The 20,479-nt window shown below is 35.9% G+C and overlaps 1 protein-coding gene across 1 annotated transcript; it reads left to right on the top strand.

Annotated features, from left to right (window-relative positions):
* Positions 1 to 19,569: 19,569 nt before the first annotated feature.
* Positions 19,570 to 20,343, top strand: LOC138898362 (uncharacterized). The gene has a single exon (XM_070184421.1). It carries the CDS (start codon positions 19,570 to 19,572, stop codon positions 20,341 to 20,343), a length of 774 nt encoding a protein of 257 aa, XP_070040522.1.
* Positions 20,344 to 20,479: the final 136 nt, after the last annotated feature.

The following is a 20,479-nucleotide window of genomic DNA, read 5'->3' as shown; positions in this document are numbered from 1 at the left end:
GTACCGTGAGTAAATAATAATGATATTGTCATGTGAATTGTCCGTGCAATTGTGATATGAAATGTGAGCACGAGGTGTCGTGGTTAAATGATGATGATATTTGGCACATGAGTTGTTCGTGTGGTTGTGATAGAGAAATTGGCACGAGGTGTCGTGAAAATATGAAAGTGGGCTGAGATCCGTATTTTATGATTTTGAAATGATGTGTCACAGGGTGACTTATTCGAAAGAGATTTATTTGAAAGAAATTTATTTGAAGGAATTATATTTAAAAGAGATTTATTTGAAAGAATTATATTTGAAAGATATTTATTTGAAGGGAGTATATTCGAAATATATTTATTGGAAGTATTATATCCTGAAGATTATTATTTAAGAAGCATATAGGCAAAAGATTTATATTTGAAGGACTTGATTAATTGGGTGTACTTGTATTTATTATTTGTTGAGAAATATTAATGGTGTTCTTGTTGCCCTGCTGTGTATATCAAATGTTAATTAGTGTTCTCATTATTGTTATTTGTTTTCCTATTATTTTTATATACTATATTGCACAGGTTATTAGAATAGTGAGTGTCTTCACTGTACCTCGTCACTACTTCACTGAGATTAGTCTTGATACTTACTGGGTACCGACTATGGTGTACTCATAATACATTTCTGCATATTTTTGTGCAAAGCCAGGTGTTGGAGATATCGGACTCGGTTAGAGTTAAAGTGTGATCGCAAGGATTCAAGGTAGAACTACTTGGTCATCGCAGTCCCTTAGAGTCTTTTCGTTTTATTGTACTGTTAATTATTATTCAAACAGTATTGAGTATTCAATCTTTGAGATCATTCCATGTATTCAGTTAGAGTTCGTGACTCAGTATTACTAGTCTTGGGAGGTTGTTATATTTGTAATTATTTCTGCTGTTGGTTTATATATAAAAATAAAAAAAATTAGCTTGAATTATAATTATAATCTGCTTAGTTAGTCTTACAGACTAAGTGCCATCACGACGCATGTGATGAAATTTTGGGTCGTGACATAACTAATCTTTATTTGTTTCCTCTGCAGTTCCCTCTGCTGTTTCCTTAACTGATTTCATTGAGAGTTGAACCAGACATCTAACTTGTTACTTTAAACGCAAAAGAACTAATTGTTCCAGCTTCCTTATCTTGTTCGCTCATGAAGTTTGTCAAATCATCAAAACAAAATACAAATAACTTATCAATTGGTCCAAGTTCTACAGCTATTATACATTTATACTTCTTTTTTCTCTCTATCAAATTTCTAAAATGGTGTTAAAATTAAAGCTTTTTTCTCTTTTAGTTCAAATCCTGCAGTAGTGTTGTTTCCTCTCTTTTGTGTTACTTCTTTCATCATGCATTTTCCTTGGAACAAGAGTAACCACTTATAGTATGAAAATTTTCCTCTCTCATGGAGTTTGAAATATTTGGGCATTTTCATATAGTTTGTTTTTTTTTTCTAAAAAGTTTTTATGAGAACAATTGTGAATTTGTCTTAATATTATTAGCGCTATGGTGTTACCAATTAAAAAATATTTTATAAATCATAAGATTTAATATATTAATCCTCACTAAAAGCTTTTATTTAGAAGCAAATAAATCTACATTCCATAATTTTCACGTTTTTGGAAGTAAAATACAGATTATATTCGCATTTTAAGAATGGAAAATAACTAACTGAAACCACATTATATGAGGCCAAGTTATGTGCTTCTGTCAATCTCATCCTATGATATTTCTTTCTATTTCTTTTCAGAATTCTTTTCTACTTCTTCTGATTGACACCATATAATGTACTACTAATAGTGACAGAAAATGTAGTAAAATAATCCTCTAAAAGTTAAAGGAAAATGTATAATAAAAATCATTGGAGAAATCCACAACAATTCTTTTTAAAAAAAAAGAGATAATAATAATAACCCTCTAATAAATAGTGACTTACAACCTGCTCAAAAAGCAGCATAGTAACTAAGATAATTATATTAAAGAGAAAATATTACAAAAATTGACATTCCTTGGGAACATGAACTATTCAATACTACTATATATTATTTTTTTCCTTCAGAAATTCTAATAAAAAGCAGAAAATAGCCAAGTCGCGACTTATTCATGTCTTCTTCATTTTTATGCATCAGTCTTATAAATACAGTGAAATTATACTGAGTTTGTTATTATTGTTGTCGTCTCAGAAACACAACATACATGCCCTCCTCCGTGTTGATTATATTGTCCAAAAAACATACAAAAAAAAAAAATTAAACATGCGGGATATGAACATGTAGAGTGTTAAATTATCGAGTTAACAATAAATAATTTTATGCAAATTAAAAGGCTAACTTCATTTACAGTCTTCTTATTGTAAAGGCGTTTGCCATTGAACAAAAACCTAAATGTTTTATACTCCAAAATTTGTTTACTCTTAGCGTATGCCTTGAATATCTCTTTGATTGCTGAAGTAGGCTTTACTTTGAAGTATACAAATGAACCATCCTACAAAAAGTTAGTAAAAAAAAACCAAAACAAGAAAGAATTATATCAATAAATATCTAATATATATATATAGAGAGAGAGAGAAAGAGAGAGAGAGAGAGAATGATAAAATTTAAAAGTAAAGAACACAATAATAATATATATAAAAGTTAGTAAAAAAAACAAGAAAGAAAATCAATAAATTTCTCACAATAAACATGACTTTCTTATTTGGTTTATTCTTTTGTTCTTCTTCAAACAAAGTTTAAAAAAGAAAAAAACTCATTGCTGTTTGAAAAAATACAAAAAAAAATAAAAATAATATATACAGAAAGTGAAATGATTAACCTGGGATTTAATTCTGAGGTTTAAACGTTGATTTTGATGACTTGGTTCCTCTAATGGCCTCTTTTTGCTACTTTCTCCTACCATTTTATTTTCTTTGTTCACTTATTTTGTGGAGAGAAGTGAAGAAAATTATAGAGAAGAGGAAGGTAGAATACTTACTAATGAGTAAATAAGGAGCAAAGAAGAAACACTTTTAAGTGGGTGTTTGGACATAAGAATTATAAAATTTCGAAAATATTTTAAAATTTATCTTCAAATAAAAATTGGAAATTTTATTATCAAACACTGATTTTGAAAAAGGTAAAAACTTTTTAAGTAAAAGAGAAAACATTCTTATGTCCAAACGGGCTCTAAGTGGGTGTTTGGACATAAGAATTGTAAAATTTCGAAAAAATGTGAATAAAAAACTTTCAAGTGAAGATAGTAATTGAAAAATAAAATTGTGTTTGTACATGAATATAATTTTCGGTTATTTTTATATTTTTGTGAGTATTCTGAATGAAAAATTTTGAAAAACAACTTTTTGAAGTTTTTAAAATTTTGAAAAAATTCAAACATTCATCTTCAGGTGAAAATTTAAAATTTTATGGTCAAACACTGACTTCAAAAATAAGTATAAAAATTTCGAAAAAAGTGAAATATTTTCCATGGCCAAACGGGCTCTAAATATTTGGAGAAAGACATGAAACCCTCAAGGCAATAAAACTTTTTAAAGTCAAAAGTTTTAGCCATTGTTACTTCTAAAATGGTGATAACATAGGGAAAAGGGAACAGTATTGGCAGGTTCGGTCAGTCAAATTTCATGTACATAATAATAAGTAAGCAGAAAAGAATCCTAGGGACATTTAATTTTTTTTTTTTTAAAATAACGGAAATTTCTTAACCATTTGATTTACAGTTTAAACCTTGATCGTTGGATGAATTTTCATCTTACCGTCAAGATACGGAAAGACAATGGTCTAAGCTAGTGTTCGTAAATAGAATTGGCTGAAACGTGAAAAAAAATAGAGTTAATGAGAATAAGATGAAAAATAATTTTTGAAAGTTAGGAATTAGGAATGTACATTGATGTACACTTTCAAAGTTAAGCGAATTTAATAATTAAACATATAAATCAGTATGATACTTAAATAATGATATGTTCTTTAATTTTAAATTATTGAACTATCATTTCAAATTCGAAAAAGATATAAGAAATCTTGACATATGAATATAGAAGAACATAGGGATTATTGACGCATTCAATAACACTTGATAAGAAAGTGATACAACTCATTATTTAAAGTAAATAAAAATGAATGCATTTCATAGTTTTATTAAATATTACATCTCATGAGAGGATCTAAAATATTTCTAAATAATTTTTAGAGAAAATTGTATCTAAAGTCTTAAAAGTATATATAAAAATTATATATTTATATGTCTGTTTGGTTCGGATTATTTTACTCAATACCAAACCAAATCAAATCAAATCTAGTCGGACTTTTAAATCGATTTGGTTTGACTTTTCGATTTGATGCGATTTTCCGGTTGGATTTGAACACCCCTAGTTGGAATTGTGTTTGGACATGTATTTTATTTGAAAAGAAGTTAAAAGATTAGTACCAAATAATATTTTTAAAATAAAAATAAATGAAAAATTAAGGGTACGTACATAGAAGTTTCCATTGTTTAAACTACAATCCTATGGTTTTTTCGTACATTTCAAATCCTTTCAAATTGACATTTGACTGATTGACTAACTTTTTCCTGCCCATATTTTCCTTTTGACACGTAAGCCCCTAACCTTTTTCCTTTTTATATTTTGCTTATGAAAATGTTTTGGGAGACAAATTAATTAAAAACTACTGCAAATCTCGGACAGCAGAAGGATTAATTCGGATAGTACATAAAAGAAATAGTCAAACTCCTTAACAATTCAGCTTTTGTCATTGATTTTTATAGAGCTAACACCTTTCACGTCGTTATCCTATATCAATGTTCTAGTTACGGGTTCATCCGAATTTAAAATTCTAGTTAAGATTATTGGAACTAATAATAAGAAAAAGTAGGTATACTGAGTATATTTTGATGGCAATAAATTGGAAAATAACTTACCTTCAAAATATTCATGCTTTGAGAAATTTGCTTGGTGGCTGAGATGTTAAAAGCAAAGATGATGAAAAAAAACTCTAGTTGGAAACTGTGTGGTGGCTGAGATGTTAAAAGCAAAGATGGTGAAAAAAAACTCTAATTGGAGACTGTGCGTTGACTATTGAAAGTTGAATAAAATAACAGTGAAAAGCAAATATTAGTCATTAAGAAGATGTGGAGGACGAGTATTAGGGTTGTAGGTTAGGAGATAGTTGAGTTGTGTCTTACTTCGTAACATGGTGAGACTAGCCATTTAGGGTTTTTGTCTAAGATAACTAGTGGGAATGTTGTGGCTTACTAGTTCGTTTTTCAGTGCAGGTTCTATTTACTAGCTATCGCTTTTGCTCTACATCTTTCTTCTAGATTTCATGGTGTTCCTATTTTTCTTATGATTGTTGTGGTGATACTAATATTTACTAATATTGTCTCCCTTTCTTTGCATCTTTTTTTCTGGATTTCATGGTGTTCCTATTTATCCTATAATTGTTGTTGTGATACTAATATTGTCTCTCTTTTTACCCTTTTGTCTTTTTGTTTTTTTTTTTGCCGGGGGTCTTTCGAAAACAGTCTCTCTACTCTTTCGGGGTAGGGGTAAGGTCTGCGTACACACTACCCTCCCCAGACCCCATTAGTGAAATTTTACTGGGTTATTGTTGTTGTTGAAAAACAAATACCTTATCTCTGTGGTTGAGGATTTGTTAGGGCCTAATACTTCTCTAGTTGGAGGAAAATCAGAAATATTCATATTTACGGTTAGTATTTGAAAAATAACTGTAGTTTCAAAAGTAATCGAAATTTAGTCATTTTTCATGTAAAAATAAAACCTGAGCAAAAACGCTCTTAAAAATTCGGGAATATTCCAGCATAATATGCCGGAGTTCGAACTTATTTATATATGAGCTTCCAGCATAATATGCTGAATTTTTATAATGTGTTAGAGTTCCATCATAATAATATACTGAAAGTTTATATGCAGGAACTTCATAATCTCGTATATTATGCTGGAACTTACTGTGTGCTGGAGTTCCAACATAATAAGCTGGAAGTTTGTACACACGAGTTCCATAATCCAACATATTATGCTGGAAGTTTTCGTATTTCAATAAAATAGTGGTTATTTTTCAATGACCTCGCAAAACGCTGGTTACTTTTCAATTCCTAGTCCAAAAACTGACTAGTATGTGCTATTTTGACTTAGATTTGGCATTCATCAAATCCCAATTGTCCGAAGCTCATTCTTTAAGGGGGTAGAATGTCATAGATGGAAGGGGAATTATTAGTCATTTGTTAGTGAGTCGGATCTTTGGTTATAGATTGGGCATTGTTTGAGTTAGTCCAATAGTCTGCATTAGCCCAACAGTAGTGTTCTCTTTAATAATAATTTTCATATTAGAAAATATAATTTTTTACAATAATATCAAAGGTAATAAATTGTAAATACATGCCTCACATCTTATTTGTTTAAATTATTCCTTGCTAGTATAAATAATAATAATAATAATAATAATAATAATATTAATATTATTGTACGAAGTTAAAAAGATTTATGTCATTTAGGAATATTATACTATAAACAACAAGTACAAAAGAAAAAAATATTAATTTTGTTGAAGACGTGTATATACATATGTGAATATACATATTACTTGTGTAAACTTTAAAAGGCGCGAACTCGATGTCTTCCTTGTGGCCACTAGAGCAGCCTCAGGAACCAGTGACACTTGATCTTCTCTCAACATTGGAGGCACATAATGTAATCAAATTCATTATAAATCCAAAACCAATGCAACAAACTTCTATATGACAATTATTTATTCGCATCAAACCATTTAAAGCTAAAAATTAAAATCCATAAAAGAAAATCTAAACAAGTTCTATCATGAAGTACAACAAACAAAACATAATAACTACTGTAATAAGTTTCCATTTTATAGAACAAACTAAAATCCACAAATAAATGGATATAAATGCAAGATATTGTTCTCTTATTAAAACCCACAGTTCTTCAAGAATGAATATCAGAAAAAGAAAAAAAAATAAAGAAGAGAAATTTTTTCTTGTCGTAGTACCTCGGGATTAATGTCATCTTCTTGCTCATAATAATGAATAGTATTATCTTCATCGGCTTGTGGATGCATGAGAATTTTCTTGAGTCCACACACACTGTACTTCTCCTGTTGTTATCAAGAGTTAAGTCTAACCCAGGAAAGTTTGAATCCAAGGGTTATTCAGTCATCATTCATTTAAAAGCATTATTCTCATAGCAATTCTATACTCCATTGTACCGCATTGGTTTCTTGACACAAAGACGTGTTCCAGCATCAACCCATTTTCCTCCCCAAACTTTTCTACTGAATCCTGCTTTTGCACTTTTTGAAATTGACATAAAGTAATTGATACTACGAGTTCTTCTAGAAATTTCCTCCCCAGTTTTGTTGGTCAAGAAAAAAACTCTAATTGGAAACTATGCGTTGACTATTGGAAGTTGAATAAAATAATAGTGAAAAACAAATACCTTATCTCTGTGGTTGAGGATTTGTTAGATGAGCTATTTAAGCCTCATATTTCTCTAAGATGGATTTTGGGGGGAATCAGAAATAGTCATATTTACAACTGGTATTTAAAAAATAGCCATAATTTTAAAAGTAATCGAAATTTAGCCACTTTTCATTTAATAATAAAATCTGAATAAAAACACTCTTAAAAATTCAGAAATATTCCAGCATAATATGCCGGTGTTCGAATTTTTTACATATGAGATTCCAGCATAATATGCTGGATTTTTATAATGTGTTAGAGTTCCATCATTATATGCTAGAAGTTTAGATGCAGGAGCTCCATAATCCCACATATTATGCTGGAATTTGCTATGTGCTGGAGTTCCAACATAATAAGTTGGAAGTTTGTACGCACTAGCTCCATAATCCCCGTAATACTTTTCAATGATTTCGCAAACGCTGGCTAATTTTCAATTATCAATCCGAAAACTAGCTAGCATGTGCTATTTGGACTTCGATTTGGTATTCATCAAATCCCAATTGCAACGTCTGAAGCTCCGACTCATTTCTTTAAGGGGGTAGAATTATAGGTGTTAAGGGGTCGGGTCGGGCTGGTCAGGGGTAGAGGAAAAGGGAACCAACCGATTTTGTTACCGGGCCGGTTCCGGTTATTTTTACCAGGTTTACCAGTTCCGGGCTTCCCCGATGCAAAATTTAACCGGAACGGTTTTCAGTCTAATGGGCCGGGCCGGGCGTATTTAATTTTTTTTTTTTGTATTTTGTATAACAATCATAATCTATATTAAGATAAAGTAAAAATGTAAAACATTAAAAACTAGCGTATAAAAAGAACGTTTGAATAAATTTCAAAGACTTTAAAATCCTTATATTTGAAAATTTCATTACGAATTTAAGATAATACAGTGAACATGAAAAAAATATAACTTATAGTATGAAATTATAAATCTTATACTGGACACTGGATTGTTAATAACTTGATATGTAAGAATCAAATTGCAAACTTCAAAGGCTTTCATAGCTTCGTTTCAAATTTCATTGTATAATAATACTTCAAATTAATTTAACAAACTGAAATATTAAGTTTAAATAAGTCTAATAATTTTAAAATAACACAAATTGTCTCATATCAACTTAAATATGAATTTATGGAGGATGCGCAAGACAACTCTTCGCATGCCTCCTTAAACAAATAGACCCATGATCATCCCATGGGACCAAATTGTCTCAATGTTTAGCCCAATATGCTTCCTTGCTATTTGTAAACTTTTAAGCGTGATCCATGTCTGACTAGTACTGCCTAAATTCAATAAGGTAAAAATACAATATCCATCTTTCTTCTCTGTGTAATATAGACCTTGGTGTATCCTTGCCTACTATGAATTCTCGTATTGTGCTATGACTGGTATTTAGCATGTTCATGACTTTTCATGCTCAATTAAAGATTGTGTAGACCATGTCCATCAACCTGTTAGTTATGCTATTTTCATTAGGTTCTTTTATGGTAGACACTTTCATGTGAAAATTCCATCCCCTCGTTCCTACCTATGACTCTGCTAGATTCTTCTGTGAATTGTCTGAAGTCTTTCAGGCTAATTCTGAACTATGCTTTGCTTTGAAACTCTATTAGAAATAGTTATTCGATCCTGTCATTTTGAACATAGTATGAACCACCTTATGTATGTCTTGTGCTCTTGCCAATATTTCATGTAATATAGCCTATATGTCCTGGGTAGATTTGTTGTTAATTATAACTTTAAGAATTAAGTGTGTGGATTTGAGAGTAGTTCGTCATTTTCTTGGTTAAGTTTTGTAACAACTAGGTAAGTGAGTCCTCTATTTGGGCCTGGTATGGGTCCAGGTTGAGCTTGAACCTTTTAGTTGACATATTCTGTTTCATGGGGTGCACCTCGATCTACGTCTGCTGTTTGTATGAAGAGTGAGCCTGTTGAAGGACCAGGCAGTCTTGGATTATCTCATCTTGGGCCTACTCTACTTATAGGGCCTGTAGTAATTTCAATGCTATAATACTGAGGCTTATTTTCCTTTCTTCTTTGTTCTTGTAATAATTTATAAACAAACAATTGGGGTGTTAGTGAAATTGGGGAAACGGGTATATTCTAATGCTTGCATGAAATGGTAGAAATATGCCTATAGGATCTAAGTGTTTCATTTCGCTAAATATGCTCTATTTCTATGTGTTTATTAGAGATCATGCCTATAAGACCTGAGTATTTCACTTGTTCACATGCTCCACTCCTATACGTTATTAGTTGCCTATTATATTGCAACATCATTGGTTATTTGCTCAATTTTCTCTATTGACATGTGTTAGATATCATGCCTATAGGATCGTGTTAAGTGATAGAGACCTGATCCTATTAATATTCATCTAGATATCATGTCTATAGGACCGTAATTGATTAATTAGCTACTGTTATTGTTGTTTCTATCACATTGCTCGCCTAGAAAACATGCCTATAAGGATGAAGTGTTATAGAACCAGTTTCAATTGCCAACTCTTAGAAATCCTGCCTATAGGATACTGTTACTCGCCTAGAAAGTATGCCAATAAAATCACACACGGATAATTTTGAGCTTTCAAATGCTTTTACTGCTTCATTGTGCAAACAATTTAGAGATCATGCCTATAGGATTTGTAATACCTATAATCTGCAAATTCGTTATTCTAAAACAACAACACTGCATGTATTCTTGAAATCAAAATCACATAGAGGCCATGTCTATCGGACTTAATGACTCTAATTCATCTTAATTCTAAAACTGTCTACTACCTATAATATGAATCTACTCGCATGCATTTGTGTTATGTGTGGAGGTTAACTTGATTAATTGCCTTTACCTGAAGTCTTATCTATTTTGAATGTCGCTTAGTTTTATTATTTTTGATCAACCTAAGTAAAGTCTAGAACCACCCAAATAGTAGGTCCAAAGCCTCCTGGACTATAGGCATGGGATGGGTAGTGCACGCATAGAGCACAACTTAGAACTGAATTAGAACGCTTTAGGTAAACAACTTCAACATAGTAATCGGGTAGTAGGAGATGATAGTATGTGCTCGCTGAATAAAATGAGCAACTCCTATCTAAAAGGAGTTGCGAGGTATTATTTATGTTGCACGGGGTGATCCTTTAGGCTAAAAAATTTAGGACCCCCCTCCCTCTTTTATACACTTAGTTATTTAATATAGCCCGTTATAGCTGTATCTTTGTAGTCTTTAAGAGTTGTACCAATTCTCAATGTGCTATAATGAAATTCTTCGACTTTTATATTTCTCTTTGTTATTTGATCACCTTGCCTAATCCACATAGTCTTAAGTTCGGCTGGGACCCACAGTTGTGGACCTCGAAGAGTGCCTAACACTTTCTCTTTGAGGTAATTTGAGCCCTTACCCGATCTTTGGTAACACAAACTAGTTAAAACAGAGTTATTTGCAAATGGGTGCTCTAACGCACCTTAAAACCGTTAGGTGGAGACTCTTCTCTTTTAATCCCATTTAAAAGAGTTGTCATACGTCAAAGCCCAATTTCGCAAGAAAAAGGGTGCGCGACAGCATAACGACTCTCTGGGATACTTTTAGGCTCCTACCATAATGAACTTGGCTTATGTGGATTACTTTCCTTATGCACATCCCTTCCCACCTTCACCTTTATTTGTTTGAATTTGTTATGACATGCACATCCCTTTCCCTAGTCACCTCTATTTGTTTAAATCTGTTATGACATGCACATCCCTTCCCACCTTCACCTTTATTTATTTAAATCTGTTATAACATGCACATCCCTTCCCCATTCACCTTTATTTGCTTTGACCAATCTTCATTTCTTTTCTAAGGCCGTCATATCATGCCTTTCCCATCCCTACTTCCTTACCTGCTTTATTTTCCGCATATATTTTATGAACTAAACTGATTTCCTCCTTTTGTTTTTCTTTCCTTTTCCTTCCAATATTTATTTTGCTATTATATTTACTGTTTTCACATATTTTATTATGTAAATACTTGGCAACGTGTTATTATCTCTGCATAAAGCATGCTCCACTTTATACTCCACTCGTGCCAGTTATCAACATAGCGACACTTGATGAGTGTCCATGCTCTTCCAAAATTACCCTTTTCAAATCGGAAAGGCTTATTTGCGGTAGACTAATAGATCAGCGGTGCAGTCGACGGTCCAGTGCCTTTCCCTCTCAAGTTGTCCGCTTGAGAGTACCAGTCTAGACCATTCTAGAAACCTTACTCCAATGTCAAATGTACATGCATCATGTTAAACCTAGTACGGGTTAGAACATTGTTAACTTAATAACCTACTAAGATAAGCCTTGTCCATAATCCGACGGGATTTTCATAATCCCAATGGACACCATTATGTTATGTGCATTTCTTGGAGAAAATGTGCCAATATCTTGATCATTATTGTGTAAGTGGTCGAATCTGGAGGGGGAAAGGGCTAACTTTATTTGTTTACAGAAAATGAAGCATGAAGTCCCCAGGTTCAGCATGGTCCAAAACATCCCACCTCTGCTACTTGACTGGTGGAAAGACCTTGCATTTTGCGACAAGAATCATGTGAGAATGGTACTTGGTGACTTACCGTCTTTGCTTAATATCCAACCAAATAGGGCATTGATTGAGGCCGCTACCATGTTCTGGGATGAGAAAAAAACGGTCTTTCGATTTGGTGACATAGAAATGACTCCTCTCTTAGAAGAAAAAAGAGGTTTTGCTAAGCTACCATGGGATAGTCTGGGGTTACTAGTACCAGAGAATCGCACCCCTCGCGGTTTTCTAAAGATGTTGGGCTTTAAGAAAAATGAAGAATTGCTTCGCTTAAAGAAATCCTACATCCCTTTTGTGTTTATTTATGAGCATTATGGACATAGTAAATAGTATCGTCTTCATCATGAGGAACTCACCATTACTTTCCTAAGTTGGACGCACCATCGGGTTTATGTATTCATTATTTGCTTCTTGGGTTTGTTGATATTTTCAATGAAAGGGGGAAGGATCAACACTCGTTTAGCTATGGTTGCAAGGAATTTAATGGAAGGCATCGAGGGGAAAACTTATACCATCATCCCCATGATCCTAGCCGAACTGTACCGCGCTCTAGATCGGTGCAAGCACGGGTTTGGACATTTTGAGGGTTGTAATCTATTACTGTAAGTCTGGCTATTAGAACACTTTCATAGGGGAGAATATCATCAAGAGCTTCTGGGACGACCATTGAATGACTACATAGCTTACTACCATCGAAAGAAAATGACATTCATCCCAGACAGGTTTGCGCATGCTGGAAGTGTTGTAAGTTGGGTGTGTTTCTTCAGCAATCTGACAGACGAGAAGGTGCATTGGATGTTTGAATGGTTTCCCAGGTCGAGAGATACTACTCATTTAGTGTTGATCGAGTTTCGATACATTTATCCTTATGCTCCTATAAGGGTAATGAGACAGGCGGGAACAAAACAAGTCATACCTCGGGTTTCCAACATTGTCTAGTACAAGGCAGATTTCAAATGGGATGTCATTCCTTTCAAGTTCGAGGCACAACATATGTGGAACCAGAAGGTCATTGTGAAAAAAGATACTATTGAGCCATACACATATCATGATGGTCACGTGTACTTCTACCTATTATGGTTGGTGGATGATATAGCAGGAGACGTCAAGCCGGGGGTCAATCTGGAAAACAGGATCATTGATGATGTAGCTGAGGCACATGTGAAATATAGGAGACTTCGCAAAAGGGTTTTCGAGTGTGAAGATAGGCATTTGGAACAACACAAAGTGTACATGGAGGCTATAATTAAATGGAGGGGAATCGCCACTAAGTCAACAGAGAGCTTGGAATATTTGGAGCAGGGATTGATGGATCTTGAGGGAAAGATGAGAAAGAGGCTTGCATATTATTAAAATACGGATGGCAGTGAAGGAGGGCATCTAGAAAAGGCTTACTTATTATTGGATATGTGGAACTTGGGGAACTTGATTTATGGAGTCAACAGAGCCAAGCACGGAGAAGGTCCTTCAGGGATCAAGTAGACTAGCAAATAATGTTCTTTATTATTTTCTAGCTTAGTTTTAGATTTCAATTGTAATAAAGCTAAATGCCATTAGTAACATTATTATTATTATAATTATTATTATTATTATTATTATTATTATTGTCGATTTAGTAAAGGTTTGGCTTGTTTTCGAATTAATGAAATGACACAATTATTGGCATCAATTTTCTCCAAGTCTACGTGTCGCTAAGGCCTACCTCTGGCACAACGAGGTCCCCAAATTAGGAAGTGAATTATTATATGATTTTGTAAAAAACATGTTTAATATTGCAAGCATTCAATATTAAACAGGAAGGCCATGGATTGGTCGAAGGAATTAAAGTGGGCAGAAGAACATGCAAAGGGGAGAAGCTCTGAAGCAGAAGTTTATAGGATAGCACTTGCAGCAAGTATATACTATGTTTGGAGGGAAAGAAATCAAAGGGTGTTTCAAGATAAATATTCGGCACCAGATCTTATTATAAAGCAAATCATTCAAGAAGTTGCAGGGGATCAATTAAGCCAAGGCTTGCTCGAAAATTGGAAATGTTGAACTTTTATCCTTAGCACTAGGGTAGTAGTAGAATTTTGCAGTAGCAGGTAGTAGATGTTTTGCTTAGCGTCAGCTGTTGGAACAATATGTTCAACAATATGCTGTTTTTTTCTCCTTATGTACATAATGACCAATTGGTAATAAAATTTTCTATTTACCAAAAAATAAATATTGCAAGCATTCTTTCAGTACCCCTTACTAACTTGGTTACCTTTTATTTTTTTTTTCTTTTAATTATTCCCATTCCCTTAGGTTCGTTTGTGCATACTGGCATCGTCGGCATATCACACTAGATCCAGAGGTCCTCCACCAAGCGATCCTAAAAGCAAGAACAAAGAAAAAGCAAAAATGGATGATCTGAGTGGTATTAAAAAGGATAACGCCGCCATGGCAAAGAATGTCGAAACTTCAGATGGTCGAAGCACTCCAGCACAGAATGAACTGGTCTTACGTCTGGAACAGAAAATCTTGGAGTTACAAGAATAACTTGAGCAGGTCCGAAACTAAACGAACCTCTCTCTCACTCTCAATGTCCCTGACATTAACCAACAAAATCCAACTACACAAAACCAAACGCCACCACAAAACACGCAAAATCAAAACCCGCCACCAAACCTTCCTGCACCACACCAGGACCCCACACCTCCTCAAAACCTTTATCCTCCTCCGGTACCAACTCCTCAACAACACCATTACCACTCAACCCAATGCCCATAGACTACCACTTATCACACTCCTCAGAATGTACCACAACCCACTCCTGATCCCAAAAACTCAACAAATGACCACCCTTATGCCCAGATCCCCGGAGTCCATCAAAGCAATCCAATATATATGGAAACCTTACCCCACACTCCGCAAAAAACCATATACATACCTGAATCAACTGAGAAGGACCTGCTAATTACGAATATGGCGGAGGAGCTCAAAAAGCTCACTAACAGAGTTCTGAATGTTGAAGGTGGTAAAGGCATTGAAGGTTTGAACTATGAAGACTTGTGCATTCAGCCAGATGTAGAATTGCCGGAGGGTTACAAACCTCCCAAATTTGAAATGTTCGATGGAACTGATGATCCAAAAGTGCATCTGAGGACATATTGTGACAAGCTTATAGGTGTGGGAAAAAATGAACAAATCCGCATGAAACTGTTTATGCGAAGCCTCACAGGAGATGCATTTTCTTGGTATATCAGCCAAAACCCGAAGACGTGAGTCAGTTGGGTAAGCATGGCATCAGACTTCATGGATAGATTCAAGTTCAACACAGAGAACGCACCAGATGTTTTCTACATTCAAAACCTCAAGAAGATGCCAATGAAAACCTTCTGTGAATATGCTACTCAGTGGAGATCTGAGGCTACGAAAGTAAGACCAGCGCTTGAAGAAGAAAAAATGAACAAGTTCTTCGTCAAAGTTCAAGACCCGTAGTATTATTAAAGGTTGATGGTTATTGAGAACCACAAACTCTATGACATCATCAATCTAGGAGATGAAGGGTGAAAAATTTTGAGGCGCTGCAGGCCACAAATAAAGCCTTACAATCGGGAGGTATTTCGAAGAAAACGGAAGTAGGTGTTGTAATGGTAGCCCAAGGTCCTAAGTCTCCTCTCACATACCAAACACCTCCACCCACATATCAACCTTCACCCCCCGGATACCAACAACCTGCTACCACCTACCATGCCTATAACACTCAACCCACTCGCCACAACTACTAAAAACATGATCAAACTTCGACCGCAGACCGCCTAGACAATACACCCCAATTGCTGAGCCCATAAACCAACTATATGAGAGATTGAAGGTTGCTGGTTATGTCACTCACATCCCTTCCGTTGCTATGGAGAATTCTTCTCAGTGGATCAACCCCAACAAGACATGTGCCTACCCTTCAGGCATGAAGGGTCATACAATTGGTGAGTGTCGCACACTGAAAGACAAGATTCAGACATTGATCGACAACAAGGTCATACAGGCAAAGGAAACTGTACCAAATATGCGTAGAAATACTCTCCCGGATCATAGAGGTGAGGGAGTGAATGTAATAGAGACTGACAAAGAATGGGACTCGGAAGGGTCGATCGAACTCATTCGAGAGCGGGATGATCCTAAGACATCTCCGGTCACCCTCACACCAGTTGTGGTACAAACCCAAGCACCGTTTGAGGTTGAAGTAACTGCACCCTTCACTATGATGGTAGCTCCCACACCATCCTACAAATATGATGCCATCCCATGGGACTATGTTGCGGAATCCAAAAAAAAAAGGAAAAGCAAAGACGAAAGAGGCAGGTGCAGCACAAGGCATGATTAGAACTGGCAGAGTTTATACACTTGAAAACTTGGGAGGAACAAGCAAGAAAACTGCATCTAAGCCGCCTATTGTTGAGATAGGTACTGATGACCTTTGGAGAAAGGTACAAGCAAGAGAATACTCTGTTGTTGATCATCTGAACAAAACTCCTGCTCAAATATCCATCTTGCCAATGTTGCAAAACTCCGACACACACAGGAATACCTTGATGAAAGTGCTGAATGAAGCTTATGTACCCGCCAACATCACTAGTGGGGAGATGGCCAATATGGTCGGGCAAGTACTAGAGACCCACAAAATCACCTTTCATGAAGATGAGTTACCACCAGAGGGACTAAGTCATAACAGGTTATTACACATCACAATGTGATTTGAGGATAAGTTCATCGCCAAAGTACTAATAGATGGAGGATCCAGTATCAACATATGCCCGTTAGCTACTCTAAAAAGGTTGGGTAAGAGCCTGTACGAGATACGAATGAGAAGCATGAATGCGAAGGTGTTTGATAGATCTCAAAGAGCCAAAATCGGAGAAATCAACCTCAGCCTATAGATGGGCCCAACCTGGTTTGATATTCAGTTCCAAGTGCTGGATATATCTGCTACCTATAATCTATTGTTGGGACGACCCTAGATACACGTTGTTGGGGCAGTGGCTTCTACTCTGCATCAGGCTGTGAAGTTTGAATGGAATTATCATAAGATGATTATACATGGAGATGGAAGTAACCCCATCTATACTAATCAAATCGTTCCGGTCATCGAGAATAGGAAGAAGCTGGGTGGAGAGACGTATCATCGCATTGAGCGAGCCAACGCAATTGAAAAGGATCGATGGTGGAGCAACAAGATAGAAAGCATACTACTGTGGACAGGGTATGAACCTGGCAAATGTCTCGGCAAAAACCTTCAAGGGATCACCAAACTCGTATAACTACAGTGTCATAGTACAACTTTCAGGCATGGGTATGAACACACTTGGCAAGAGTACCAGGATTGGTCACCACCATGGCCTGGTCCTTATTATCCACTGGAACAACCGGTACCACCCCTGCATCAGACATTCCAACAATCTAGACATAGTGTGGGGATCTGAGGAAGATGAAGTCTTAGCTGGCATGAGAAAGTTATTTCTAGATGAAGAAGATATGGATTGCAGTGCGATAGTTGAGGAGGAGGATGAGGAAGACCTTATCATTCAGACCGTGGAGAAAGGAGCTTCACTCAAGAACTGGACTGTTGCACGATCCCGGGCCCGTCGAGTTCCTTGGTAGCTTGGAAAATTAGCAACAATTATTTTAAAATAGTTTTGAGCATTTGAGACATTTTCAGTATTTTGTTTTGAAATAATTGCTCGAGTGATTGAGCCGCACTTGTTGATGTTTCTAAAATTTTATCAATGCATTACTACTTTTCGTATTTATTATTATTCTCTACATTTGTTTTCTTTCCTTACACCATTGTTATTACCTATCCCGATGAACCTGCAACTGTGACATGTAATGAGACAACGCAACATGAAGATAGTGATTCGGAGGATCTGGAAGATGACACAATACCTGAGGAAATCGTCAGAGACGTGGAAAATTTTGAAAACAAACCAAAGTCTAACTTGGACGAAACTGAAGCAGTTAACTTAGGAGATTCCAAAACTGTCAAGGAAACACGCATAAGCATTCATCTATCACCATCAGAGAAAGAAGAGTACATCAGATTCCTAAGAGAATATGAAGATATTTTTGCATGGCCCTACGGCAATATGACGTGATTGAGCACATCTATAGTGGCTCACAAGCTACCCACTAATCCTACGTGTCCACCGGTAAAGCAGCAGCTCAGAAAGTTCAAGCCGGATATGAGTTTGAAGATAAAAGAGGAGGTCACCAAGCAAATCAAAGCTCTTAGAGTGGTCGAGTACCCGATTTGGTTGGCCAACATTGTGCTAGTTCCGAAGAAAGATGGGAAAGTCATAGTATGTGTTGACTATCGAGATCTAAACAGAGCAAGTCCTAAAGATGATTTCCCGTTGCCCAATATACACATATTGATCGACAACTATTCCAAGTATGAACTCCAATCCTTTGTGGATTGCTTTGCGGGGTACCATCAGATCTGGATGGATAAGGAGGATGCAAAAAAGATAGCCTTCATCACGTCGTGGGGAATATATTGTTATGAAATGATGCCATTTGGTCTGAAGAACGCCGGAGCCACCTACATGAGAGCCATGACAACTATTTTCCACGACGTGATACACAAGGAGATAGAAGTGTACGTGGATGACGTTATCATCAAATCTAAAAGGAGTACAGATAACATAGCATATCTGAGGAAATTCTTCTATCGGCTTCGAAGGTATAATCTGAAACTGAATCCTGCAAAGTGTCCTTTCGGAGTCCCCACCGAAAAATTGTTAGGATTCATCGTCAGTCGCAGGGGAATTGAGTTAGATCCATCCAAAGTCAAAGAAATCCAAGACTTGCCACCTCAAAAGAATAAGAAAGATGTGATGACTTTCTTAGGACGTCTTAATTACATCAGCCACTTCATAAAACAATCAATAGTGATATATGAGCCGATCTTCAGGATATTGAGGAAACATGCTGCAACAGGCTGGACTAAAAAATGCTAGAAAGCTTTCGACAAAATCAAGGAGTATTTATCCAAATCGCCCGTTCTGGTCCCACCAGAGCCTGGAAGACCACTGCTACTTTATTTGTCTATACTGGATGGAGCTTTTGGTTGCGTTTTGGGACAACATGATGAAACTGGAAGAAAGGAGCAGGCAATATATTATCTGAGCAAAAAATTCACATTCTACGAAGCCCGGTACTCTTTGCTAGAACGCACATGTTGTGCTTTGACATGGATAGATCAGAAGTTGAGGCATTATTTCTGTGCATACACTCCATATCTCATATCAACAATGTATCCGCTGAAATATATCTTTTAGAAGCCCATGCCTACAGGTAAGTTAGAAAAGTGGCAAATATTGCTGAGTGAGTTCGACATTGTCTATGTAACTTAGAAGGCGGTCAAAGGGCAAGCATTGGCGAATCATGTGGCAGAAAATCCCGTAGACAGAGAATACGAACCATTGAAAACGTATTTTCCCGATTAGGCGGTGTCGCTCGTAGGAGAAGATATCACTGAAGCATATGATGGTTGGAGAAGCAAACGTTAAAGGACTAGGTATCGAAGCTGTATTAGTATCAGAAATCGGCCAACACTATCTGATATCCGCAAAACTCAGGTTTTCATGCACCAACAATATGACGGAGTATGAGGCCTGCATCTTGGGACTCCGGTTGGCCATTGACATGAATGTTCGGGAGATGCTAGTAATTGTAGAATCCAATATTTTAGTGCACCAGGTTTTAGAAGAATGGGCCACAAAGAATACCAAAATATTTCCATATTTGCATCGTGTACAAGAGCTGATCAAAAGGTTCATAAAGATAGAATTCAAACATGTTCTGAGGGTTCAAAATGAGTTCGCAAATGCATTGGCCACTATATCTTCCATGATACAACATCCAGACAAGAATTTCATCAATCGTATCCCAATAGGAATTCATAAGCAGCCAGCTTATTGTGCTCATGTTGAAGAGGAGAGCAATGGAAATCCGTGGTTCCACGACATCAATGAATATTTGGCAAAGGGAGAATATCTAGAGCATGCTACCCATACTCAGAAGCGCATGCTTCGAAGGTTAGCCAACCATTTCTTTCAAAGCGGAGGAATTCTGTATAGAAGAACTCCTAACCTGGGATTACTACGGTGTGTCAATGATAAGGAAGCATCCAGATTGCTTGAGGAAATACATGCCGGAACCTGCAGACCACACATGAATGGTTTCATCTTAGCTAAGAAGATATTAAGAGTAGGGTATTTCTGGATGACTATGGAACCATACTACATCAAGTATGTTTAGAAGTACCACCAATGCCAGATACATGCTGACATGATACGAGTACCACCCAATGAACTCAATGCAACAAGTTCACCTTGGCCTTTCTCGGCTTGGAGTATGGATGTAATCGGCCCGATCGAGCCTGCTACTTCGAATG

The sequence above is a fragment of the Nicotiana tomentosiformis genome, chromosome 9 (assembly GCF_000390325.3).
Source record: "Nicotiana tomentosiformis chromosome 9, ASM39032v3, whole genome shotgun sequence".
Lineage (NCBI taxonomy): Eukaryota > Viridiplantae > Streptophyta > Magnoliopsida > Solanales > Solanaceae > Nicotiana > Nicotiana tomentosiformis.
Note: the sequence above shows the minus strand (reverse complement) of the source record. Positions and strands in the feature narration are given on the sequence as shown.

What these genes read in the sequence shown, in the direction of transcription:
- LOC138898362 (XM_070184421.1), top strand. Translation starts at nt 19,570, where the DNA reads ATGGTTGGAGAAGCAAACGTTAAAGGACTAGGTATCGAAGCTGTATTA.